This window comes from Netta rufina (genome assembly GCF_964035555.1).
Source record: "Netta rufina genome assembly, chromosome: 3".
Taxonomy (NCBI): Eukaryota; Metazoa; Chordata; class Aves; order Anseriformes; family Anatidae; genus Netta; species Netta rufina.
In genome coordinates this window covers 116,661,095-116,687,066 of record NC_140125.1, presented here as the reverse complement: position 1 = coordinate 116,687,066, position 25,972 = coordinate 116,661,095, and the positions used below count along the sequence as shown (strand labels likewise).

At 51.0% G+C, this 25,972-nt stretch overlaps 1 protein-coding gene across 3 annotated transcripts in view; it reads left to right on the top strand.

Moving 5' to 3' along the window:
* Positions 1–4,056: 4,056 nt before the first annotated feature.
* Positions 4,057–25,972, top strand: part of TNFRSF21 (TNF receptor superfamily member 21) — a 33,996-nt gene continuing 12,080 nt past the window's right edge. For all 3 annotated transcript variants that reach the window (XR_014618272.1, XM_084283667.1, XM_084283666.1), the window contains exons 1-4: positions 4,057–4,416; positions 8,555–9,209; positions 11,095–11,586; positions 24,201–24,466. Coding sequence is in view for 2 of the 3 variants with exons in the window: in XM_084283667.1 (XP_084139793.1) it covers positions 4,357–4,416; positions 8,555–9,209; positions 11,095–11,586; positions 24,201–24,466 (1,473 nt within the window). In the remaining variant the exon portion in view is untranslated. The remainder of the gene's footprint in view (positions 4,417–8,554; positions 9,210–11,094; positions 11,587–24,200; positions 24,467–25,972) is intronic.

Genomic DNA, 25,972 nt, shown 5'->3' with positions numbered 1-25,972 from the left:
TCTACCCACGCCAGTTTGGGTGTGCAGGCAGCCCAATGAAAGAGAGACAAACCTCTCCTCCTCGCTTCACAGCACTTGCATCACTGTGCTGCTCTGGGGGCAGGAGGAAAGCTTCTTTACGGCTGCCCGCTGACCTGGAAATGATTGGATTTCCCTGCACCCTTCTCCCCAGGGGAGAAGCAGCAGCCCCAGCTGCGCTTCATTTTAACAGCATGACCAGCAGGACTAGGGAGGTGATCGTCCCCCTGTACTCGGCTCTGGTGAGGCCGCACCTCGAGTACTGTGTTCAGTTTTGGGCCCCTCGCTACAAGAAGGACATCGAGGTGCTTGAGCGGGTGCAGAGAAGGGCGACGAAGCTGGTGAGGGGCCTGGAAAACAAGTCCTACGAGGAGCGGCTGAGGGAGCTGGGCTTGTTCAGCCTGGAGAAGAGGAGGCTCAGGGGTGACCTTATCGCTCTTTTTAGGTACCTCAAGGGAGGCTGTAGCGAGGTGGGGGTTGGCCTGTTCTCCCACGTGCCTGGTGACAGGACGAGGGGGAATGGGCTTAAGTTGAGCCAGGGGAGTTTTAGGTTAGATGTTAGGAAGAACTTCTTCACTGAAAGGGTTGTTAGACACTGGAACAGGCTGCCCAGGGAAGTGGTGGAGTCACCATCCCTGGAAGTCTTCAAAAGACGTTTAGATGTAGAGCTTAGGGATATGGTTTAGTGGAGGGCTGTTAGCGTTAGGTTGGAGGTTGGACTCGATGACCTTGAGGTCTCTTCCAACCTAGAAATTCTGTGATTCTGTGATTCTGTGATTTGCGGCAGCATCTCCCCACGGCGCCCACTGGGTGTCTCACAGATGTTACCCCAGGTTAAATTCCCGTTTATGCACTTGGTACTGCTGCCTGCTGCCCAGCTTCTCCTTTCTTTGGGTCACCTGGGAAAACACACTGCTCGGCCTTGTGCACAGGAAGGAGAGCTCGGAGGTGATGGCCACCAAACCCACGTCAAAAAGCCTCGACCACCCCAAAGACTTTTCCCGCAGGTCATCCTACGTTTGCCACAGATCCTGCTAAAAATCCCTCCGTATACATATATACATACACACGTGTGTTTTATATATAAATCTTCCTGCTGGGAACAGCTGCTCTTGGTCGATGTTTCCCTTCCCTGTTCCCTGGAGATCCCAGGGAGGACCACAAGGGTGAGAACCCCCACCCAGAGGCTTCTTCCTCTCACCCGGGGTAAGTCCTCAGACTGTGTCAGTTTAACTTCCTGATTTATGCTTGTGCAAGCGGTAGATGTGGTTTCCATATGAATTGGAACTGAATTTTTTCCCATGCAGGGGCTGTTTTCCTGTAACAGCAACCAGAAATATAGAAATACGTTTTGTACGGAGATGTGAAAGCGATGGTCCATGAAAAGGTCTCTAAGTAAATAATATCTGCCTTGTTAGCCTGGCTTCTTTTATTGCAAAATCACTGCCCACAAGCTTCTGCCTTCCTCAGGACGAAGCAAGTGGTGGCTGTGTAGGGTATCCTTTAACATTTCCCATGAAAAAATTCTTCCCATTTCATGAAATTTTGGGAAGGGCTTTAAACAGCCTCCAATGACCAAACATCTCTGGGTTCTCCTAGCAGGAGGAGACATTGCAGCTTCAGAAGATAGCTTTTGGTGGCAAAGCAGGAGGGTGGGCATCGCTCCATCGCTCCTGCCACCACCTTACTGAAAGCCCACGGGTCTGTGATGAATGTGAGCAGCGAGGTTCCCTGACTGCGACTCAAAATCCCCCCGCTTTGTGCTTTTTAAGAGTTCCCAGGTCACTGACCTGCTTGATCCCGCAGCCCGTGACCGTGAGCGTCTGCATGACTCACGGGGTGGCACAAGGGGGAAAAAGGAACCGAATGTAAGAGACGAGGAGGAACCCTCTGAGCTGCTGCCGCCGCCAGAAACCCTTCACATGAAGCTCTAACCTCAGCTGCCCGCTTCCCCTTTTTCCTTCTGAAGACCCAGAAAAGCAGGGAGGCAGCAAGAAGAGCACCAGTAAGCAACTCCTGCAGCACTTCGTGACCCCGTGTAGGCAGCGTGACCAGGGTTTGTCTCAAATAAGGCTGCAAGGGGCATGGGGGAGAGATTTCCAGAGCAGCCTGTGCATTTTGGGATAATCCATGGACAGCCTGTAGGTTCTGTATAAATACCAATAATTAAAAGCGGATATAACTAATTAGAATGCAGTCCATGGCAGTAAAATGATCCAGCTTATTGCCAGTCCCCTGAGTCACCCCGTCCTCCCGATGATTATTTTCCTGTTTTTCCCTAACCCAATTTGAGGTCTTTTATGCCGCCAGCAGACCCGGTGTGGTTTCAGAGCCACCGTCAGCCCAGACTCACCCCGAATTTCACCAGAAAGCTGCACATCTTTAAACTTAAAACCCCCTCCCATGAGTCCAGCTGGGTTATGGCCAGTTATTCACCCCAAATATTTGGATTTACAAGCAGCCGTGGGCATCCCAGGTTGCCTGCTGGGCAGCCCCAGTGGCCTGGGCTTTGCATGGAGACTCCTGTGGGGGCACGGAGCTGGCTTCCCTTCCTGGGATGAGCACATTGCTCCTGGCCCTGGTGGCCCCACGGGATGGAGGAGCTCGAAGCAGGGCTCTGCAGCATGGCCAGCTGTGGAGGAAGGTCCTCTCCCTGCAGACGTGACTCGGTCTTCTCCTGGGAACGGCTGTCCTGCCGCTGCCATCCCGGCTGGGGAGAGGAGCTCTGCTCCGGGCTCGTTCCCAGGCTCCCTGAGGTCGTTGCTCCTTTCCAGGGTTGGGAATGGGGAAAAGTGCAGGGAGAAAAGGTTTGCTTCGGCTGGGAGAGGAGCCTTCAGCTGGATTCAAACCTCCCTGAAGTCAGAAGGAGGCTTTGTGCGAACTTCAGAAGGGTTTGGATGAAGCCCACGCTCCTGCAGAGTGAGGATATCTCTTTTTATCTCTTTTTCGAGATTTTCTATCATTCATGGGGGACATGTGTTGTTGTTTTTGGTGTGGCACCAAAACCCTGCCTTGTTTCATTTGCGTTCGAGATGCCCCCAGAAGGTGATGGTTGGCAAGGTTTCTGCAGGCTCTGGGAATCAGGTGTGTGATGTTTTCCTCCATGGGCAACCAGCAACATTGATAACCATGGAAGGCTTGGATCTCATGCATCCACGGATGTCGAGTGCCCTGAGGCACCCATAAACCCTACTGGCTCTGCTCAGCCCTGCCTGGGCCACCCCACCCCTACCCTGGTGGGACCTTGGACCCATGGAGCCTTGGACCCTTGCTGCAGGATTGGGCCCTCATCTGTGAGGGCTTCCAGGTCACCCTCTTTTGGGGGTCAGCTCTGCTCTTAGGATATATTTAGATGAGATATTAGGATTTTATTTTTTTATTCAGAGGGCAGCAAGGCCCTGGCGCAGGCTGCCCGGAGGAGTTGTGGGTGCCCCATCCCTGGCAGCGCCCAAGGCCAAGCTGGATGGGGCTGGAAGTAGACGGGCTTTGAGGCCCCTTCCAACCCCAACCATTCCGTGTCTCTGTATGATTCTTGCTGCTCCCTCTTACTCCCCTTACTCCTTATGTGCTCCGTGTCAGAGAACAGGAGAAAAAAAACACAAAATGAGATAAAATAAAATGAGACAAAATAAGATGAAAATATAAAATATAATAAAACAGTGAAAAATAATAAAATAAATAATAAAACATAAATTAAATAATAATGAAATGAAATAAAATAAAATAAAATAAAATAAAATAAAATAAAATAAAATAAAATAAAATAAAATAAAATAAAATAAAATAAAATAAAATAAAATAAAATAAAATAAAATTAAATTAAATTAAAATAAAATAACCCCACCCCGCTGAACTCCCCTTGCCCCCCAAATTCCCACCCGCCCCCGCCGCTCTCTCCTTTCCCCGCGCCGCGCGGGAAGGGGGCGCCCTTGGCGCGCCCCGGCCCCGCGCGCCCGGTGACGCCACAAAGGGCGGTGCCGCCCACCCTCCCCGGGCGCGCGCGCGCGCGCGCCTCTTTCTCCCGCCGGCGCGCCGCCCCCACGTGCGCGCCGCCCCGCCGCCGCGGCAGCGGCAGCCCCCGCAGGCAGGTGGGAGCGCGGCGGGCGGCAGCGCCCCCGCCTCGGCTCCCCCCCGGCCCTGGCCCCGGCTCCGGCCTCGGCCCCGGCCCCGCCACCATGGGCGCCCCCCGCCGCGGGCAGCAGCCGCCGCTGCCGACCCCGCGCCGCCCCATGAAGCAGCGCCGTTAGCCGGGCAGCGCCCGCGCTCCCCCCTCCCCGCTCGCTGCGGCCACCCCCCCCCCACCCTTTCCCACCCCATTACCCCGACCCCCCGTCCACCATGGGGGCGGCCGCCCCCCGCCCCGCCGCGGCGTGCCCAGTGCTCGCCGGTTTGCTCTCGGTGAGTTTTTTGGGGGGTCCGGAGATTTGAGGTGGGGGACGGGTGGTAAGGTGCGGGGATGCCTGCGCGTCCCGGGGGTCGTGAGAGGTGTTGGGGTTGTTTATTGGGGTGTTTATTCTCAACCCTCGCCTCCTTCATCCCATTTTTTGATGTTGTTTTTATTGCCCCCATGCTTTGGGAGAGAGGCCAAGCTCCCCCGGCTTCCCCGTTTTGCCATCCCACGTAGGACCGCGGCAGAGTGGCGCTTTGGGGCGAAACGCTGTCATTTTGGGGAGAGAGAGACGGAGGGATTTTTGGGGGCGGCGGGTCCGTGCTGCGGCTGGGTTGTGTAAGCAGCGCCGCGGCCGCTCCTGCTGGGCTCCAGGTGGGTCCTAGCGAGCTGCTGCGGGGCTGCGGGGACTGGGGAATCGCCGGGCAGCCGCAACGGGGTGAGTCTTGCACGGGGAGCGGCATCGCCCCTTGGAACGCGAAGCAAAACTTTGCGTGGTCGGCAGTGTCAGGATTCCCCCCGGACTCTTTTTCCCCGAGGAAAAATCAAAGGGGTCCGAGTACGTGGGTAAATACAAGTGGAGTGCTCTCCCCCCTCCCAGAGTGAAGGTAAGGATCCAAACGTCCAGGCAAGCGTTGCTCGTGCACGCGCATCCTCAACCTGGATGTGTGCGGGTGTGCTACCAGATGAGCCGTGGGACAGAATTCCCATTTGATGGCAAGGTCGTGGGTGGGATGCTCTCGTGGCTGCCGCCTGGATCACTGTTTGCTCATGCATCCCAGGTGTGTTCAGAGGGCTGTGGGGGCTTCGTTTGCCTCTAGTGGGCTCGCTGCAGCCAGCGATTCTCTGCTGATGTGCGGTGTGGGAAGAGCTGTTGAGTTCCCCTTCACGGGGACCGTGCGCCTGTGCTGCTGTTTTGGCATTTTCCCCTGTTGCCGTTGCCCTTCCCAGCCATGGCAGTGGGATTGCTGAGTCGACCAAGCCCTGGACTCTCAGTTTCATTAAACCCCAAACTGGCTGAAAATAACTCAGCGCCCTTAAAGAAGCTAAATCTCGCTTTCCTTCTTCCCCAAGACCCTCGTCCCAGGTGTTTTTGGAGTTTGTAACTTGATCCTGCCTATAGGGCGCAGGGCAGGAGATGGGCTGCTTATCTCCGTAAAGTTGCCATCAAACTTCTGGACCTATTTACTGGTGTTTTGGGGGGGTTGTTTGTTTGTTTTCCACCTTCAGTGTCACAAATGCCTTCCCGGAGGTGCTCCGCAGAGAGTGTAGCTGACCTTCGGGAAGGGGAGCTATGCAGCCCGACCTGGGCTGAGGCATTGCTACGGAGAGTGTGGGCTAGCTGCAATTTCAACGAATTCAGGAAATGTTGGTATTTTCACTTGGAAACAGTTCCTGGGTTATCACCTTGGCGCTGTCAGTCCCTGCTCACCTACAGCCCTGTGCCTCTGCTCTGGTTTCGCTCTACCAGCATCACATACGCTGCGTTTAGTTGCCTTTAGTTGCTTTTTCTTTATTCTTTTTTTTTAATGATTTTTTTTTCTCTTTTTTAAAGTCAGTTTAATTCTTTTATTTTTTTAAGTCACCTTTATTCTTTTTATTTTTTGCTGAATGCATTGTATGGCTGTGAAGTTTACCGTTGCTCTGCTCCCTACCGCGGGGCTGGCAGCAGTGGGGCGGCGCCACGCTCAACCCAAATTCGCCCTGTTTCGGACCCAAATGCTTGTTTTCTCGCCAACTTTCTGTCTCTCTCCTGGCAGCCTCTCAGGGCTGAGGAGCGGATTTTGCTCCTGCACAAGCTGGCCCATTCCCTGCCGCATCCCACGTACATGTGCTTGGGAGGCGGGTAGCTCCCTACAAACTAGTGTCCCTGCAAATTGCTCATCAGCTCCATCCGATGAGTGGCTGCAACTGAAGAGAGTGGTGATGGCGATGCTGCGTAGGTGCTTGGCTGCATCACCGGGCTGCTGGCAGTAAGATGGGTCATGCCTGCGTCGTCTGCCAGCTCAGGGGCTCCCTCATCCCAGCCCATTCCCCAACCGAAGTCCTCCATGTGCTGGAGGCGGTTTGGGTGGCCAGGAAGGGACGTGGGCGCTGAGCTGGGGATGCTCTGCAGGCGTGAGGAGCAGCACCAAACCCAGGTGCGCTGGTATCTGGTCGTACCAGGGTCATCTTGCACCAATGCCTTTTTTCTGTGTTTTTTTTCTTGCCCTGTGTGCTTTGGTGCTTGGAGTAACGAACTGGAATCCAGTGGCTAAGGAGACCCTGCTCCATTCTTGTGCTGCTCGTGGTGGGTCTGAGCAGCCGGCATCCTCCCTGGCGGAGACGTCCTCCCAGGCAGAGACATCCTCCTGCTCCCGGCTGGTGCTCACAGTGCCGCGAGCGCTGCCAGCCGCACGCTCCCAGCAGCGGGTTATTTTTAGGGACCAGAAGCACCAATCCACACGACACCCGCATGGATGCTCCAGGCTGCTCAGCCTTCCCCCGCTGCGACTCGCTGCTGTCCATAAGCGCCGAGCTGCGCATGCACCAGAGCCCCCTTGGTCCCACACCTCCTGATGCCCCCCCAGGGTCCAACACGGGCTCATATCCCCCGTGTAGGGCACCGGTGAGCCCCGGGGAGGCTGGATCCTGTTGCATCTGGTTTGCTAATTCGCGGTTGCGTCAGGGAGATTACGGGTGGCAGGTTTCTGTAGCGCGAGCTGAGCGCTTCGTGAAATCGTGTCTTGCAGGAGGGAGGGGTGGAACATGCATCGGGTGAGCCGTTAGAGCCTGCCAGAGCAGCCTCTCGCTTTTTTTTGTTGTTGTTGTTTTAATTTGACGTGCTGTAATTGGCCTGGCCACCGCAGGATCCTTGTCAACTCCTGCAGGCTTGTCTGCTGCTGCCGCCTCTGTAATTGCCGCTTCAGGAGGGAGGGGAAAAAAAAAAAGACTTGAAGTGTTTTGTACAAATCCTCGGCCATAAATTATTTAGCAGGTGAAAGAGAAATGCGCTGCCAGAGCATGTGTTTTCCAGGAAGCAAGAGACTGCACCAAAAATGACGCGGCGCAGCTTGCAGCTCTGCTGCGATGTGTGTTCTGCAGAGTCATGTTGTTGGAGGCTTTTTTTTTTTTTTTTTTTTTTTTTTTTATATAATATATTCTTGCTGGCTGATAGCCCAGGATATGTAGCAGAGCAAGAGCAAGGTCCCGTATAGCCTAGCAAGGTGATTTATGTCCTCGGCTGCTCGGTTGAGAAGCGTTAGGGTTGGTGGTCTTCCCACCTTAGTGTAGGAAATCACCTTTGTAAAGCTGCTGTAATGTTATCCTGGTCCTCTTCCTTCTGAACTCAGCCTGCTGCTGTTTGGAAATGCATTTCCAGCTGCTTTGCATGCTGGATGAGATTGTGGCAGCTCTTCTTGAGCTGCCTTTTGTTTTCCGTGCATTATTTCTGCTGGCCTAACTGATGCGTATCTGTGGTCCAGAGGTCCCCCAGGTAGAAATGGAGAGAGGGCTTCTCCTGGGGAAGGAGCAGCCCCATGGTACCAACACAAAGGACCAAAGGGAAAAAAATCATGGGGCTAGAAGTAGGTGGAGGTGAACAGACCCATAGTCATCATCCAGCCAAACCCAGCTGGGTGCGCTTGGTGTGTAAAAACATGAGAGCTTTTACCTGTATCTGATGCAATGAGGAACAAAGTTACAGTGGAGCCCCTAAAAGAGCTTAGGAATAGCATCCTTTTTCCCCTCTCCTGTTGCAAATTAATCTGGTTTCAAGTGGATTCAGGTGTGGGAGGCTTGAAGCAGAGCCCCTGAAGCAAGCCTTACCCTTGCACAGGGGTGTGGGAGGGTGGCGGGGCTGAGAACACACTTGGTACCGCACGCCAGCCCAGATTTCATCCTGTTTTGCCTTATTTTAAAAGGCAAATAACTGAGCAACCGCAGGGTAACAAACACAGAGGAAGGAAGTCCCGCAGGTCAGAGCCACTGCCTGCGTGGTTTTTGTCTTCTTGGCAAATGCCTGAGCACTGCTGGGACCTCTCAGCCTTGAGAGGACAAAACCCCCCTCGTGGTCCTGCTGCCCCGGTGGCCCTGTCCCGGGCTGGCACTCCAGAAGGAATTTGGCACCAGGGGCCCCGGATGCGCTAACGCTTTGCCTCTGTCTTTCAGTTGCTCGTGTTCCTCGGCAGCGCCGGCGCTCAGCCCCAGCTGACCTCCGAGCAGAATGCCATCAGCCTCTCCGCCGGCAAGTACCGCCACCTCGACCGTGCCACCAACCAGGAGCTGATCTGCGACAAGTGTCCCGCGGGAACCTACGTGTCCAAGCACTGCACGAAGAGCACCTTAAGGGAGTGCAGCCCGTGTCCGGACGGGACTTTTACGAAGCACGAGAACGGCATAGAGCGATGCCACCCTTGCAGAAAGCCCTGCGAACTGCCAATGATTGAGAAAACCCATTGTACTGCCTTGACCGACCGCGAGTGCACTTGCCTGTCGGGTACGTTTCAGACGAACGATACCTGCGTCCCTTACACGGTGTGCCCGGTCGGCTGGGGCGTCCGCAAGAAAGGAACCGAGACGGAAGACGTGAGGTGCAAGCCGTGCCCCCGTGGTACTTTTTCTGATGTGCCTTCTAGCGTGATGAAGTGCAAAACCTACACGGACTGCTTCGGGAAGAACATGGTGGTGGTCAAGCCGGGGACAAAGGAAAGTGACAACGTCTGCGGTTCTCCGGCGTCTCTGCCAAGCACATCTTTGGCTTCGTCAGATGCAGAAGCAGGTGGAGAAACCTACGAGGCTCCACCGACTGCTCATCTTCCCAAAGGTAACGTGCACAGCTGTTTTCGGCCATGGGATTGCATTCCTGCCTCGGTCACAGTTGTTTTTAGGCTGTTGGAGGTCAACCTGGTCTCAAGTGCAGATGGTGCTTTTGCTTTTTTGGCCAGGACATGGCTCTGGACTATATCAGGTTGCCCTTGCTTGTGTTAAACCACACTTAATAATATTTTCCCCGAGATTTTACTCCTGATTGGACTTCTGGCTGTCCTACTGTTTGGATTAAGAGGACATCGTGTTCCCCAGCCGTTTTTCCAGTCCACGTGCTGTGCTGGCACAAGTCTCAGTGTGTTTGTGGCAAACCTGAGCAGGGAGCGGGTGCAGCAGCAAAGCCCCAAGGGGAGATGGGAGCTTCTCTCCACCCCGCTGATGGGTTTGTTGGATCTCTGGATGGGTTTTTTGGGTGTCCTGATGGGTTTGCTGCCTCTCTGCCTGTGCTTTCCCTGCTATGTTTTGCCCTGAATTGTATCACTCTACTGGCTTGAATGGGGACCATTGCCAAAACTGCACCTAGGCTGTGCTATTATTTTTTTTTTCTTTAACCTCGAAGGCTTCCACTAATTACCACTGGTGGGGAAAACTAGCTTGAATTCCCCATTCTCTCACTTAATTGGAAATGACATGTCACACTCTTCACTGGGAGACTGCTGGGGTAGGAGTCCAGGCAGAGAACCCATGGGCAGGGTGCTGCTGTGTTTAGCAAAGATGCTTCAGCCATGGCTGGGTGCTACGGGGCTCTGTGTGAGCTGTTGCTCAGCACTCCTTGATAGTGTCCAAAATGGGGCATTTCAACAACAAAAGGCAATTTTTGATGCCCTTTACACCTGAGCCAGTAAATGCAGGTGCGGGGAGGTGCTGACGGTTGTAGGCTGCAGGGCTCTGGGACCTAAGAAATGAGAAGCCTGACGTGACATTGGCATCTCCCTGGGTGAGGAAGGGAGGGTGTTCCCTGAACTTTGATATCAACTGTAGACAAGCAGATAAAAGTTAGCGTTTTCCCTGTTTGTGTCCTGGTCAGAGCGGTTTGGCTTCTCACATCGCAGATGGTTACACCCGCGCTTTGGCTCAGCTGGGATGAGACACGATCTTCACATCCAAGTTTCCAGAGCAGGCTCTAATTCGTGCTGCAGCGCCCTTCCTCTTCTCACCAGGCGCTGCTTGATAAGAAAACTCAATAAAAGTGGAAAGTGGCTCTTAGGAGGAAGTTGGTACATCTCAGTCACTTCAGAACCTCGTTTGGAGTTGATGCATCCATGCCTGATTGCCTGATAAAATGTTTGTGCTTCTCTGACAAGAGTTGGTTGAGAGATACTAAGCCTCTGAATTTGTGTGTTCCTAGCCCAAATACCAAGTTTTCTATGATGGCTGTAAAGCTAATAGTATTTGGGCTAAAAACACATATGAAAATGTTTTCCATCATCAGTAAAAAGTAAAGCTAATGTTTATGTGTGTTCCTAGCCCAAATACCAAATTTTCCGTTATCAATGTAAAGCTAGTAATGTAATAAAAATATAAAATAATAAAAATAATAATATCAGTGTAAAGCTAGGAAAAGAAAGCCAACTGCCTCAAAGTTGCGGGTTTTCTAAGAAATGCTGAATTTGGGTCAAACATAGACCACCAATGTGCTTTTAATCGCTCCTTTTTGTTGATGAGCAGCCACTCAGTGTTAACCCAGTCAGTTTTATCTCAAACTTGACTCAGTAGCTATCTGATACAGAGGTGACATTAAGGTCTGGCTTTCCCTCTCTTGCTGCCTGGTGCTGGGCTTAGGCCTGCAGGCCACACGGACACTCCAAGGGGTCTCAGGCTGTGCTGTGGCTCCATGTCACCTCCCCAGCGCCGTGACACTGAGCTCTCCTCTCCTCCTGCAGGTCTGAACTCTTCAGTTCCCGACCTGGCTCCCTCTCCACCCGCGGCCGACGGTGTGACGGGGCCAACGAGCGACTACAACCAGACCTCGGCCAACGAGACCGGGGGTACCAGAGGGAGCCTGGTAGGCACCAGCACCGCCGGCCAGGCGCAGAGCTACCGGCACAAGCACACCAGCCAAGCTCTGGAGAAGCAGCCGGCCCTGGAGATGGCAGGGGGCGAGAAGTCCAGCATGCCCTACAGGCCGCCCCGGAGAGGGCCGCAGAACGTCCACCAGCACTTCGATATCAACGAACACTTGCCCTGGATGATCGTCCTCTTCCTGCTGCTGGTCCTGGTGGTTATCGTGGTCTGCAGCGTCAGGAAGAGCTCACGGACTCTGAAGAAAGGGCCGAGGCAAGATCCCAGTGCCATTGTGGAGAAAGCTATTATGAAGAAGTCCACCACCCCCACGCAGAACAGGGAGAAGTGGATCTATTACTGCAACGGGCACGGTGAGCAGTACCGGCCGGGGGCTGGAGCAGCCGGTCTGGGGAGCGGTGTCCTCTCCCCTTTCCGATCTCGTGGTGCTTTGGATGGGCCACCCCATGGCTGGGTCGCTTCCCTGGTGCATTGAGCCCAGTGGTAAGGGCAAGCAGACGTCCCAGCTCTTAGCTGATCCTTGGCTTTTCCCCATCCCTGTTCCCTTGGCACATTTCCCGTTCCTGACGCAATGATTGATGGAGGGAGCATCACCTCTCCTCAGCTCCTCTGCTTCTGCTTCCTACCTACCCCTTGCTAGGAGGATCTCAAAAGAAAAGTTCTTTTTTAAATCTCTGCCCTTCCACCTCTTTTCTGTTTTCGTCCCTCCTTATCTACCAGTGACTCAGGCGTGTGTCTGATTATCTTTTGTTCTGTCCTTTTCCCCTCACCCCTTCTGTTTCTGCAAGGCTGAGTCATCCCCCGCCCGTTGGCAGCACCTCAATTTCAGGTTCTTGGCCCAAAATCCTGACCACTGGCTTCTTTCCCCAGCCCGTTTCCTTTGCTGGAGCGAGGGAGGTTATCCTTAGCGGCTGTGTCACAGATGGGCGCAGCTCCCTGTGCTTGGGGGATCTTGGGGGTTCTGCTTCTTGGTGTTTTCTGGTCCTCTGGTGGAAAAACTTGCTATTTGCTTTTCAATGAGAGTTAAAGATGAACCATTGGGGCCTTAAATAGGGACTCATAAAAGTCAATGATAAATGAATGGTGGCACGAATGTGAATATTGAGTGGTCATGGGCTCCCCAGGAGGTTCTACCTTCACACAGCCACCGTGGCAGAATCGACCCCCTTATCCTGAAGATAGGACTAAGGAATAGCTAAACATCCCTTCCTGGTTAACCTTTAGAAGAGCACTTTTAACAAGGGGATCCAAGTGAAGAGCAGATTGGAAAGAAAAGATTTGAGGGTTTTAAGAGAGATCAGTGCTTGATGACAGTCATCCTTGGGTGCTTAAGTACAAAGCAGAGAAGGCTTTGAGCAGGGCGTCTTGTTATGTACTCTGCTCTCCTTCCTGCTGATTAACAGACCTACACTTTGTTTGCTTTCATTAATGCATTTACAGAACCAATAAGGCCGTGATGGAATTAGCTTTGTGCCTTCTCTCGTGTTTGTGCTTTTTATCAGTTTCCTTTTAACTCTTTTGAATTCTCAGGGTGCCATTTCTTGCGCTTTTTTTTTTCCCCTTTGCAATAAGTTCCAATATCTTTTTTTTCTGTAAGGCCTGTACTTCTTTGTCCCTAAAATCAGTGGTACCAAAAGCGTGGACCCTGGGCTATGGTTAGTGATCTGCAGCAGGGTTGCAGAGCCTATTAAATATTTTTATTTGTGCACGCTTCAGGGAATACCAAGGTTCAGCGCTTCAGCTGTGGTTCATTGGCCAAAAGGGGCTGGTTGCTACTAACCTGTAGTCTGTTTTTCTTTTTCCCTTTTGTTTTTTTATTCCCCTCCCAAGATCTTAATTACCAGTTCCCTTGGGTTGGTTGAATTTCTCATTGTTTCTTTCCTTGTCTCGGAGCAGTGAATGCTGTCATCCCGGAGCAAGGGCTGAGTTTTTACAGCTCGGGGAGCAATCCAGTGCAGGAGCAAACCAGCTGCTTTGGGCAGAACCAGCTGTGGCTCCTGACCTGGTGGTTCAGAAGCCTCCTGCAACGCCTGCACTACATCTGCTCCCTTTGGGCAGGGCTCTGTGTTTGCTCACCCAGGATGAGTCAGGTTAAAGAAACCACGCAGATAAGATAAGGTGATACGTGGTGAGCAATGAGGCTGTGTGAGACCATTCAGATGTAACCCCACCTTCACAGATCTTGTCATCCTTTTAGAGGGACGGTGTAATCTATGGGTCACCCTTTGCTTCCCAGGACACATCTCCTCTTCCCTTTGTCATCCTCTAACAGCTGAATTCAGCTAGTGCATCAAATTCACAACGTGTTTGCTAAGTTCACTTTCCGCCTTGGGAAACGAGGTGATGTAACTGCAGAAGCAGCACTTGGTTAATGAACTGGCCCAGTATCTGATCAGCCCCTCCAGTCTGGAGGCGAATTTCCCATTTCTCAGGGCTCCCAGTAGTGTTTTGCACAACCCACCCAGCGGTCACACTGGTGCCTGCTTGTCCAGGTGGCCTCGTGGCTTGCTCCTGCCATCAGATGTCCTCAGCTGAACTTTTTGCTGCAAAGGCAAAACAAGTAGAACCAATTAATGCTTTGTCTTGCTTTAAGGGCAGCTTGGACGTCGCCTAAATTGCGTTGTGTTTAGCTGGATCTGCCCTGCTCATTAGTTTCTCTTTGGTGGTGCTCTGCTGTGCCAGGCACATAAGTTTTTCTTCTTCATGGTGGTGTAGAAATCCCTCTTTTTTTTTTTTTTTTTGCGTGTGTATGTTGAAGTGTCTAGCTCTTCAGATTTCATTTACTTGAAATGAGAGGCAACACAGTAAAACAAAATCAACCTTTTATTTTTTTAAACAGCTGTCCACGCAGCCAAGGTACGCTGCAGAGCTGAAGCAGCACGGCTTGGCTTTCTGCTTCTCGAGCAGTTCTTGTACCCAAACCATGCTTTGCAGGCTGCGTCCTTAAGCAACATTTCAGACAACGGTCAACGTAGCCCAAAATGAGCTTAAGACCATAGCAGAAAGGAAATCCCTATGACCTCCCAACCTGTACGGGAGCGGGGTTGTGGGGCATTTATTGCCTACGTAAGAGTTGCGCACAGTCTCCCCCCCTGCTTCCTCCTAGTTTTGCAGCTCCTCCCTCGTAATCCTTTCAGTAAACAGCTTTAACCTTTGAAAGGGAAGACGTACTAGGACATGGGTGCCCCAGCCCTGGTGCGGAGGAGCTGTGCTTGGGGAGGTGCACTCCGGTGGTGCTGGAGCGATCAACCTTGAAGATTTTGCCCTTTTTTGGGAAGATTTTAGGATTGATCCCTCTCAGCTGGGTGTAGCATGGTCAGGGCGGTACTAGCAGTGCTTGGTGCTGGAGCAGAGCATCTTGCTTGGGCTGGGCTTCTTCCTGAAAAAGGAAGATTTGGGGGTGGGAGTGTGATTTTTATTTTCAATATTTTTTTTTTTTGCAAGGGTTTTTTTGTAGTAATACTGTGATTAACTCACCTGCACACAGGATCTGCAGCGTTAAATTATTTCTGCCCACGTTGTTGCTGCTTTGACAGACCTCAGTGGAAGCAGTGGCTTAAATCCTGTTCCTGATGGCACTCGATACCGAATTGCTGAAATACCTGCAATGTGCTTGCTGTCCTCGACAGCAGTTGTTATTGGGGGCATTTCGCTTGTCCTCATCTTCCCATGAGCAGGTGTCTACTCCCCGTGCCCCCCCTGGTCATAATATGTGCCTTAAATAACTGCCTACACCTAAAATTAGAGGCGACTTGGGAGGCTGGTGTTAAAACAAGACCTGTGCCCTCAGCATGGACACGTTCCAGCTCAGGCAACAAATGCCAGCGCTTCTCACTGGGTTAAATGGCTCGGAGGTCTGGGAAGAGCTTGTAGTGCCTGCTGGCCTGAGCTAGCACCGCCAGCATGTCCCCATGTCTGTCCCCACCTGGGGTTTTTTTTTGGCTCCCCCCAGAACCCCAAGTTCTCATTTCATGGGATCTAAACGAGTAGCAGTGCTGATGGTGCAGTTGGATCTCTGGCTGCTTCATCTGGCTCAATTCTCCTGCCGTGCAGGTGGGAATGGGAAGGGCATTTTGCCCACCATTTCCAAAGAAAGTGGTGGTTAATTATTAGTGTGGGTACAGGGAAATGATTTTAACCTGGTGCAGCTTTCTTTTGGAAGACTGAGAGCAGCCCTGCCTACTGGAGATGTTTTCTTCCAGACATTCCCTTTATTTTAGCACATCCCCTTCCCTTTCTTCAGCTGCTTCCAAAGGCAAGGAACTGAATGAGTGGAGCCCTTTTAGTACACATAGAAAATTGAATTTTTAGTAAAAATAAGAGAATTGAAGTCTGACTCCTGCAATCTTTGGGGTTTCCAAGAATTACACCAGTCTGCACTGAACATGAGGGTGGGTTTGAAATAATCTTTTAGAAACTCATGGTAGCGTTGCCTTTGACTTCCACCTCTTGAGTAGCAGCGAGTGAAAGGCAAGGACTGAAATGAGCTGCATCAAAAGTGGTCTTTTGGGGTAAAAACTCCTGTGTATAGAAGAAGCTGCCTGAAATGCCATGCTGAGAGGCAATCAGAGGATTTGGTAATTTTGGAGCTGAAAGACAGGAGCAGATCTTGGCAGTGCTGGCCTGGCAGGAGATGCCACTTGCCTTTTTTTTTTTTTTTTTTCCTTCAAGTCTGGTAATTGCACGTTATTGCAGTGGGTGGCGAGACCAAAGCCAGGAAGCCTCTGGTTAAGTAATCAAGGGAAATAAGCCGTGCTGCAGAGCTGTGTGCAGCAGGGCTGGGGCTGGGGCTGCAGGTAGAAGAGCCCTTACTGGAAGCAGCTCTGGGTTGAGGCCCTGTCTGAAAGCAGAGGGGAGAGCCAAGAGGTGATGCTGGGGAGGCGAGAAGCATTAGGATTTGGGGTCTTGGCTGTTGGGATGTTCTGTCTCCAGCAGACTGGGGACCCCATTACTTCTCCTTTTGAACATCTGCAGAGCCTGGGGAGAGGTGTAAGAATTCAATCAGCCTCATGCTGTGGTGACCTCAAGGACCGCAGCGAGGGGCAGGATGGCCAGCAGCATCTCCCAGGGGCAGATGTGCCTGTTGCTGCCAATAATTTATTGACTGAGGAGCAATGCTGTGCCTGGGTGCAAACCCTAACGTGCCCCTGGCAGAACTGAGGGATTAATGTCTGTCTGCCTGCCAAAACAAAGAGGCCAGAGGGGGTTTTTTTGTTTGTTTTTTTTTTAAAGCTGTTTTTCCTCTGGTATCTGCAGATGTCTGTTTGGCCCTCAAATATCATCCGGTCCTCCTGAAAATGAGACCCAGAGAAAGGGAGCTTGAAAATGGGTAGGGCAGGGATGAACAAGGCACCCAGGGGGTGTTGTGGGTACCACTGAGCTATAAAACATTGGGATGGGCTGCCCAGGGAGGTGTTGGAGTCACTGTCCCTGGGGGTGTTCAAGGAGAGGTTGGACGTGGTGCCTGGGGACATGGTTCAGTGGTGACATCGGTGGTAGGGGATGGTTGGAGCAGGTGATCTTGGAGGGCTTTTCCAACCTGAATGATTCTATGAAATAGAAATGAAATGAAAACACCGTGGGGATGCTCAGAGCCCTGCACATCCTGCACCCGTGGAGGTGGGATGTTTTGTGTCAGGGTGGGATAAAGCAGCCCTTCGACTCCAGCAACACAGAGCTCTGCCATGGGAGCTTTGCGGTGATACCCGATGAGTTTGAATCACCGTGTTCCTCAAACCACTCAGCCTTTTGGCTTCACTCAGGTTTGCCCCCAAACTGACCTTTTTGGGGCTGACCACAGCTTGGGTGGTGAAAGGGAGCTGTGGAAAACACAAATGAGAGAGAGCGACTGCTGCTCTGCTTAAAGGGAAACCTAATCAGGGGCGGGTTTATTATGTCTTGCTCCTGAGTCTTATTGCATTAGCAGGCCAGGAGACTGGTGCTCGATCACTTCTAATGCGTGCTGCTACACCAGCCATCTGTCCGCAGTATGCACAGGGCTGCCCCGGACGATGGTCCATTTGCTTCAAAATCTGTTCCAAAAAAAAGTCATCAAAAAAAAAAAAAAAAAGCAAAAGCAACAAGAAAAGGTCAAAATTCCTGGATAGTTTAATAAGGAGCATGAGGAATGGGGATTGGTGCCTGCCCATTAAGGCACGGCTGAGTGTTAATGGCACAGAAATTCAGCGTTTCTTGCAGAAAAAACACACTTGAGACTTTTTTTTTTTTTTTTTCCAGAAAACCCTGCACCTGTTTCTGTGCGGGGAGAGTTGTGATTTCTCACCTCCGTGAGGCCCCAGCACATAACTCCTCAAGTAACGAGGCAGACTTTACCCGCTTGCCAGGGCTTCATCTGAGTGGGGAAAAAAATAAAAATAAAAAACCAGCAGGTGAATTTAATCCGCAGGCTGGCATCTGTGTGTCTGGGTATCGATGACTCTGGCTGCGGCAGTGTGCTTGCTCAGGGTTACCTGCCTGTCCAAGGGGGTTATAATGAAAATTAACTCTACAAAAGCTGTTTAAAATGTAATAATTACATGGAGTGCTTACACTGACCGTTCCCTTTTTAACCAAAGGAAGAGCAGCTCTGCCTGGCCGGGTTTCTCTGCAGCATCCCAAGCAGATGGAGGTCAAGAGACCACAGGGAGACCTTGCTGTGGAGGTGGGCAGGTTGTGCAGGTCCCAAGGGGTCAGGACCAAGGCTGGTGCTGGTTCCAGAGGTGTGATGGAGAGCTGTAATGCTCCTGTCCAGCACTGACCCTCAGGTCCCCGGGTCTGAACACATCCATAAACTCCCAGTGATGATCACAAGCCTTCCTCAACCGTCTTGGTGGAGTTAGTTTCCAGAAAGGGTGGGGGAAGTGTTTGTCACGAGTCCGTTTCCTGCCCTGCAAGATTTTTGGTTTGGAAAAAAAATAAAAAGAAGAACAAAAAATAGTGGTTTGTTGCCCAAATGATGCTCGCTGAGGATGTGAATCACTGGCTCCTGGGAGGATCTGATACCAGCACTGACCATGGGAAAAACCATCACATTGCTCAGAAGTCCTCATAAAAATGTCCTTCCTGCCTGTCTTGATCATATGCACGTTTTCCAAAACTTATTTAGAGTTGGGATTTGTGGTGAAAGGATTCATCTTCCAGTAACTCCCCCTATTTTGGGGAGGGTGGTGAAATCTCCTCGTTTTGGGAAGGTCTTTGCATCAATCAGGGTTCGGGGATTTCAAAGCCCGAGCTGCGGACAGCTGGGATTTGGATGCGCTGCCTCCCAGCTGAGTTGTAGGCTCGCGGCGTATTTTTGGAGGTAAAAATAGGCTGCTGGGGCTGTGTTCTGCATGAGTCAGGAAGATATTTGGAGGAGGTAGGTGGGATGAGCTCAGGAGCAGAGCTGGGCTAGCAGCGATGGGAAGCTTTTATCTGAGGGTCGGGCTGCATCACCGCCCTTCTCCTGCCTGACTTGCACACGTTTTGGCTCAGCTGCCTGCCCGTGATGCTTCTCCATCCTTGAGATGTGTGCAAATGTCAAAATCTGCCAGCCTGACGCAGGATTCATCCCTCCACATGCTGCTGTGTGCTCAAAAAAACAGCGGGTGGAGAAGGAGAAGGTGATACAAGGGCAGCCCTTGCCATGCGGGGCTTTCTTTTTCTTGCCACTGTTGCCTTTTTGGTGGAGAAGAGAGAAATTTTTCAAGGGCTTCATTACAGGAGGGCTGGGTTATGTTGATGATCAAGCCATTAGCCTGGTTGTTGGGTGGGTAGAGCCATTAATATTGCTCACAGAGCTGCATCAGTAGGCACGTAGTGGAAGCTCCAGGTGCTGGGGACCCTGGCTCAGGTTGATACAGGGATGCTACAGGGGTTGGGGAGGACTGGTGGGCCCCATCCCTGCAGGTGGTGGAGGATCTCCTTAGCTTCCATGTAAGAACACAGCTGATGCGTTAACCCCTTCTCCTTCATTGTTAGAGGGACATCAGGAGGGCCTAGGAGGGCTCTGTAGACCTGAGCATGAGATTTCCCCTTACAGGCAGCAGTTTCTCAGCCAACGCTCTTCTGAAGAATACCAAATCACGCTTGCCTTGAGCTCTGAAAATGAAAACGACGGCAGCTTTTTGTTCATGAGAGGGTGGGGAGGGGAAGGAAACGAAGTTTTGCTGTGGTTGGGTTGTGGTTAGACTTCTCTGTGTGCTCTTGGGTGGATGGGTGCGGCCTTCTGGCAGGGTAGCCCTTCAACTCCTCTTGAATTTGTTGGCAGATGTCAGCCAGCGATGGCAGGGCAGTGGTGTCTTGAAGGCTTCTTGCATGGTGTGATATTGCACAGTCATGGAAGAACTCGGTTTGTTCCCAACCTGGAAACAGCTGGGCTACGGGAGTTGAGCAAGATTTGTCCGAAACAAGCTCAAGAGCTATGAAAGCATGTGAAAGTCCTGTGTGCTTTTTTTTGGCCATCTTGGTGGCTTTCATGAAAGGCAGCAGCTGAACTATGAACCACAGAGAGGCACAAGATGTGTAGAGGAGATGGAAACGCGAGGGGAAAATATGTTCAATCTGATTCAAAATAAGCAACTGAAAGTCAGGTCATGTGGGCAAAACAGCATTTATCACAGAATCACAGAAAGGTTTGGGATGGAAGGGACCTTAAAGGCCATCGCATTCCCTACCATGGACAGGGATACCACCCACCAGACCAGGTTGACCAGGGCTTTGTCCAGCCTGGTCTTGAACACCTCCGGGGATGGGGCATCTACCACTTCTCTGGGCAACCTGTTTTTTTTTTTATTTTATTTTATTTTGTGTTGTTGGTTTGTTTTATTTTTTGGTATGTTTCATTTTTTATGTTTATTTTTTTAATTTCTATGTAAGACTGGGTGGAGATGATCTGGAGACAGGATGCGGAGCTGCCGCAGCAGTTCCTGCACACGTATGCACACCCTCAGACATGGTGTTTACCTGGACACTTGTTGACCTTGGTTATGGGCCATATCCTGCTGGGATGGAGCTGTACAGCCAGTCCTAGCAGAGGACAAGTGGGCTGTCTTAGAGGCTTCCTCCAGGCTGTTGTGCTGGGTGCCTGGTGGCTATAGCGAAGCCACCACCATCCTACCCCACACCCCGACATTTCCTTTGGGCTCATGGAGGTGCCATCCTATATCAGCATATTAATATGAAAAAAAAATAGTAAGATTGGCTATCTTTGAAAAGCTTTGCCTTAGGTAGCAAGTCAGGGTGGTTTTGACCTCAAAATATTGGGTTGTTTCTATGGAGAGGCCCACCACAACGTTTGGATGGGTGAACAGGACATGCATGGATGTGCTGGTCCCAAGCCTCCTGAGATGTGACCACAGGGCCTCCTGCAGGAGGGAGGGCTCCTCAGACTGTTCTCCATTATCCACAAGCTCAGAACAGTTCTAGCGTCATGCCAAGGTGGCTGTGACCATAGGAAGCACGAAATGGATGGGTTCAAGCTCTGTCCCTGCTGAGCTCAACCATTTTACTTGGGATTACTCACCTCCAAAGGGCTTCAGACACAGCTCCGGCTTCAGCATGTGGATGAGCGTGGTGGAAGAAGATCCACGTGGTCGGCAGGTGGGGAAGACCTGAGGTTCCTTGGGCCATGCTCCTAGTAGGATGGGAGAGAACAGATTTCATGCAGGTGGAATGAGAAACGTCCTGCACCCCGATGGGCACTGTCCTGTCCCATCCCACCAGGAAGCTCCGGCCCTATTAGTGCTCCACAGAGTGACTTCATAAGGGTCCTGGAGATATGGAAATAGCAGGACTGTAAACTTATTAGAAGCATTAACATTTTATTTTAGTTTTGAACAATTGAATTAAGTTACTGTAAATGGCTGGAGCAGTAATAGTTGGCAGCGTGCGGCAGCAACTTGTCATGTCCTGGTTTTAATCTTATTTTTCAGAACAGAGGGAGTAAATGGTTTTCTAACTGACTCGAGCCAAATCTGTGCTCAAGTCTGTCTCTTCCATATCTCTTCGGGGTTCTGTTTGCACAATATTGTAGTGGATGTAGCGAGCATATGGGGCTTAAATTCATTTCATAGTTGCGAGAAAATGAGTTTAAGGTTCTTATAGTATTAAGGTAGAAATTTCCAAATTCATTTTTAATGGAACATTTGTTCTCTAAAGATTATTACACGCCATTAAGTTCTCCACTGCGCGGTGCGTTCTGGTGCCCTGTGATATCACTGCCAGGAGATAAAAACATGTTTGTGGGGCCACTTTGTTGAACTGGGAGATTAAATACACCAAAATGGAAAACGTCAGGAGGCGCATTTCTGCTTGGTGCTGTAAATCTCGATCAGGAACATCCGGACGAGGTGCCATGTAAAGCCAGTGCAAATCAAGTTTCAGCCGGCTGAAAACTTTTCTCCCCGCCGCAGCAATAAAGGCTGGGATTTATCGGCACTGAGTGCGTAGGCAGGAGCAGGTGATACGGTTTTTTTTTCCTTTCCTGGGAAGTCTCGGTGCATTGCATGGGTTGTAAAACAGCAATTGCATTTTAATGCTACCTACCATCGAGCAGCGTGCTGCAGGTACCCTACATGAGCAGCATCAGCCATGCTCGTCCCTTTTTGCGTTCCCACCTGTATCTTGGTGCACAAGCTTTGCAGAGCTTTCCCTACCCTCCTATTCCAGCTAAACTCTTATTTTTCCCTTGGATTGAATGACAAAATTGAGATTCTTTGCTGCTTTTATCCCAGAAGCTGTTGCGTTCGCTGCTTTAAAGGATCCAACCCCAAACCCCAGTTTGCGTTTGTGCTGTTTCCAAGCCCTGCTCCATAGCGCCCGAAGGCACAGGGCTTGGTTGCTGGCACCATTCAGGGTGCGTGCGGCTGCTGTGCCATACAGATGGCTTGCAGGCATGCACAGGCATCGAGGGTGAAGAATTTGGGATTTTCTGGGAAGCACACAGGTGACCTGTGTCGACTTGAACAGAGGGCGGCCGGCTCCTTGCCTCCCACAGCCACTCACGCAACGAGACCAGACCGAGCGCCTGCTATGGCTGCTGGCAGCCGCGTGCTGAGATTTTATGGGCAATAACATTTTTTTATGTGCCTCGGATAATTAGCCCCGTCATAAAGCACAATAGCGCGTTGGCAGGCCTTTTTTTTTGTTCTTTAATGCTGGGGAACATTTCTTTTGTCTTGGGTTTATTTTGAATAATGACAAAGTCTTTCTCCCCTTTCCCACCTATTTTTTTTTCTATTATTTTTTCCTTTTCTCTCCCCCAAACCTACCCCAGGTGGGCTGAGGTTTTGTGTGAGGGCAAAGCCCAGCAATCACACAGCTAGGATGGCTGGGGAAAAATTACACACGTATTTTGGAAACCACCAGCTCCTTCCAGCAGCAAGCTGGGGCAAACCCTCCTAGGGGGAGGAAGAGGAGAAGCAGAGCGAGAGCTGCAGTCCCCAACCCATCACCAGGTCTCGCTCTTAAATCTGTGGAAGGAAGGGATCGGGATTGTGATGGGAGGAGGGCAGAAACTTGTAAAAGTCTGGGTTTTGGGGTTTTTGCTGTAGAGCGGGTCGAACACCGGTTTTGGATACTCTGAGCACCTCAGGCTGGTGGCTACTGGAAAATGCCACGTCCTTATCTAGATCGAAAAGAACAACTGGTGTCTTGATATGGCAGGTGTTGATAAGCCTGCTTTAACAGAAAGAAGAGGGGTGTTGGTCAAAAATATCTATATCAGGCTATATAGCATATATTTAGCTATATAATATATATTTAGCTATATCAGGGCTGAGACCTGAAGATGCACTTTGGAGGTTTGGGCCTAGACAGCTTTAAAAATTGCTAATTTTTTACTACAGCAGGAAAGGCCCTGGCTCTAGCATAGTGTTCCCCATGGCAGCTGTTTCTGCTGATAGAGATGTTGTGTCTGTAGCTGGAAGGGGAAGTGGTGTGCATAGCCGTGGAGGAACGCTGGCTCGTGGGGATTCCCGAGGTGTGGTAACTTTGTGGAAAAAGTGAGCTGCTTCTTGCAGATCTTCGAAGTCTCCCATTTGTGGGGCTGTTCTGAACAAGGTGGTGTTCAGCTGGGTGAAAACAGACCACACGAGCTTTTAGGGGGAAGGAATGGGTTTATTTGAAGGTGTAATGCCTGACCGCCGAGGCAAGGAGTGCTGTTTGCATTGCTCCCAAAGCTAAAGGGAGGAAATTCTCCCAGTCTTGAATTGATGTGTCTCAAGAGCTTTTCTGGGGGAAATCCTGATCTTCTTGCTCTTCAAAGGGGCTAGAAAAACAAGAGTTATGAGGAGCAACTGAGGGTATTAGGGTTTAGTCTGGGGAAGAGGCTGAGAGGAGACCTGGCTCTCTTACAACTATGTGAGGAGGCTGCAGCAAGGAGGGTGTTGGTCTCCTTTCTTGGGTGATAAGTGATAGGATTTGAGGAGATGGCCTCAGTTTGTGGCAGGTGAAGTTTAGACTGGATGTTAGAAAGAATTTCTTCATGGAGAGGGTGCTCAGGCCTTGGAACAAGCTGCCCAGGGAGGTGGTGGAGTGACTGTACCTGGGGGTGTTCAAGGAAAGGTTGGACGTGGTGCTTAGGGACATGGTTTAGTGGTGACATTGGTGGTAGGGAATGGTTGGGCCAGATGATCTCGGAGGGCTTTTCCAACCTTAGTAATTCTGGGATCTGATGATTCTATGATTCTATGATTCTATGAAATGTGTTTGAACATGTTATGGTGCTGCTTGTCTGCAAAGCTCCTTGCACCCCAGGCTCATAAGCTGTTCCCTCTTGCTAAGGTCTTAAAATACTCTTTTTAAAAAAATATTCATTTATTATTTAAAATGAGGATTTTTTTTTTTAATCATTATTAAACAAAAAGTAAAGTGTGCCTGTTTAGGATAGGGACAGGAAAACCTTTTCCTGGAGCTTATGTGTGCAACGTTGTGTGTCTCTGAGCCTCCCGGCCCCCCATGCCTCACCTGTGGCTCTTGTCCCCCGCAGGCATTGACATCCTGAAGCTGGTGGCAGCCCAGGTGGGGAGCCAGTGGAAGGACATCTACCAGTTCCTGTGCAATGCCAGCGAGCGCGAGGTGGCCGCCTTCTCCAACGGCTACGCGGCCGACCACGAGCGCGCCTACGCCGCCTTGCAGCACTGGACCATCCGCGGGCCCGAGGCCAGCCTGGCCCAGCTCATCAGTGCCCTCCGCCAGCACCGCCGCAACGACGTGGTGGAGAAGATCAGAGGCCTGATGGAGGACACCACGCCGGTAATGCCGGGCTGGGCTTCATGCTGGCTTCTCTGACGCGTTGCATGCCTTGGTTTGCTGCGGTTGGGTGCTTGGGACTCAGCTGTGGTCTCCAGCTTAGCTAAAAAAGCCAAGTAGCTGGACCACTGTTTCTCCCCAGAGCTCCTCAAAGGCTTATGTTTATGCCCTGTGTTGCTTTTGAGCAGAGCTTTGTCAAGCTTTTGAGTGAGGTTTCTCTGAGTTTTGATCAACTTTCGGGTCTCGTGCATTGTGGTTTGCGTGTATCTTTGAAGGTCACCAGGAAGTGGTTTGTGTGTATCTTTGAAGGTCACGTAGAGGACCTGGTCCTTGTGCTGGGGAGGCAGCATTCCCCTTTAGACTCACATGTAAATGCTGTTACTGAATCACCAGGTTTTTGTGGGAAGAGCCAAGCATCCTCAAGCTCTAAATGGTGCCACTGTGGAGCAGAGAGTTGCTTCCTCCATGGTGGTGACTGGTGGCATAGATAAAGGGTCCGTGTGTGCTGTCCTCCAGAACTGTCGCCTTTCTGCAGCAGCTCTGACTATAGAACAGGCTTTCCCATAATTTTGGAGAATAAATAATGGCTGCAGGATATCCTGTAGCAAGGTCTTGGCTGGGTTGATGTTTTTGGGAACACAGATCAAAAACCAACATTGGTGACCTTTTCAGGTTGTTTTGGCTACCTGCTGCCCTAGCTGTTGGACCTTTTGGTTTTGTTTTTTTTTTTGAGGGACTGTAATTCAGTGGTCTTCTGAAGAAGTTTCGGAAGGTGGTGGATTGGGCTTCTTCTGAACGTGAAAGCCAGTGGGACAATACATAGATGGAGGTGGGGAGGTCAATGGAGGGCTCTTTCCCCTAAACCATTTTATGAAACACCTCCTGCTGGTCTTGGAAGTGATTTCTACCCAAAGAGAAGCAGGTGGCTTCCTACAAACCTCTGCGTGCAGCTTGTAGGGATCAGGCAAGGCACCTTCATGGTTGTACATAGTGAAGGTTGTGGGGCAGGGGATTCCTAAATCCCCTTTTTGGGGCAGGGCCATCCCCAGGTGGCCACTCTGAGCAGGCCTCTGGCCCCTTTGCATACCCTGCGTGACTTTGTGTAGCACAGCTGTGTTCTGAACATCTTGGCCTCTCATAACCACAGCACAAAACCAGTTTCTATGTATTAGTGGAAGTCCTTGGCTTGCATTGAGTTCATCAGCAAAGTGCTTCATAATTTGTTTTATTCCTTCTTACTCCAGTATGTCACGCTCTCCATTTCCTACCATCCTCCAAGATTTTTGGTGGGCTTTTTTGCTTGTTTTTTATATAAAAGTGAAAGCCTGAGACAAAATTATAGTTAGGAACTCAGGCAGAGGGGAAAAAAAAACAAACAAACTTGTTGTCTTACAAGTCTCTGGTACGTGTGGATAAAGCTTCCAGCCTGTGCCATGTGCCAGGAGGACACGTTGTCCTTTTGGTCTCCTCAAGCAGGTAGTAAACTCTGTTCTCCTGGTTACTGTTTTG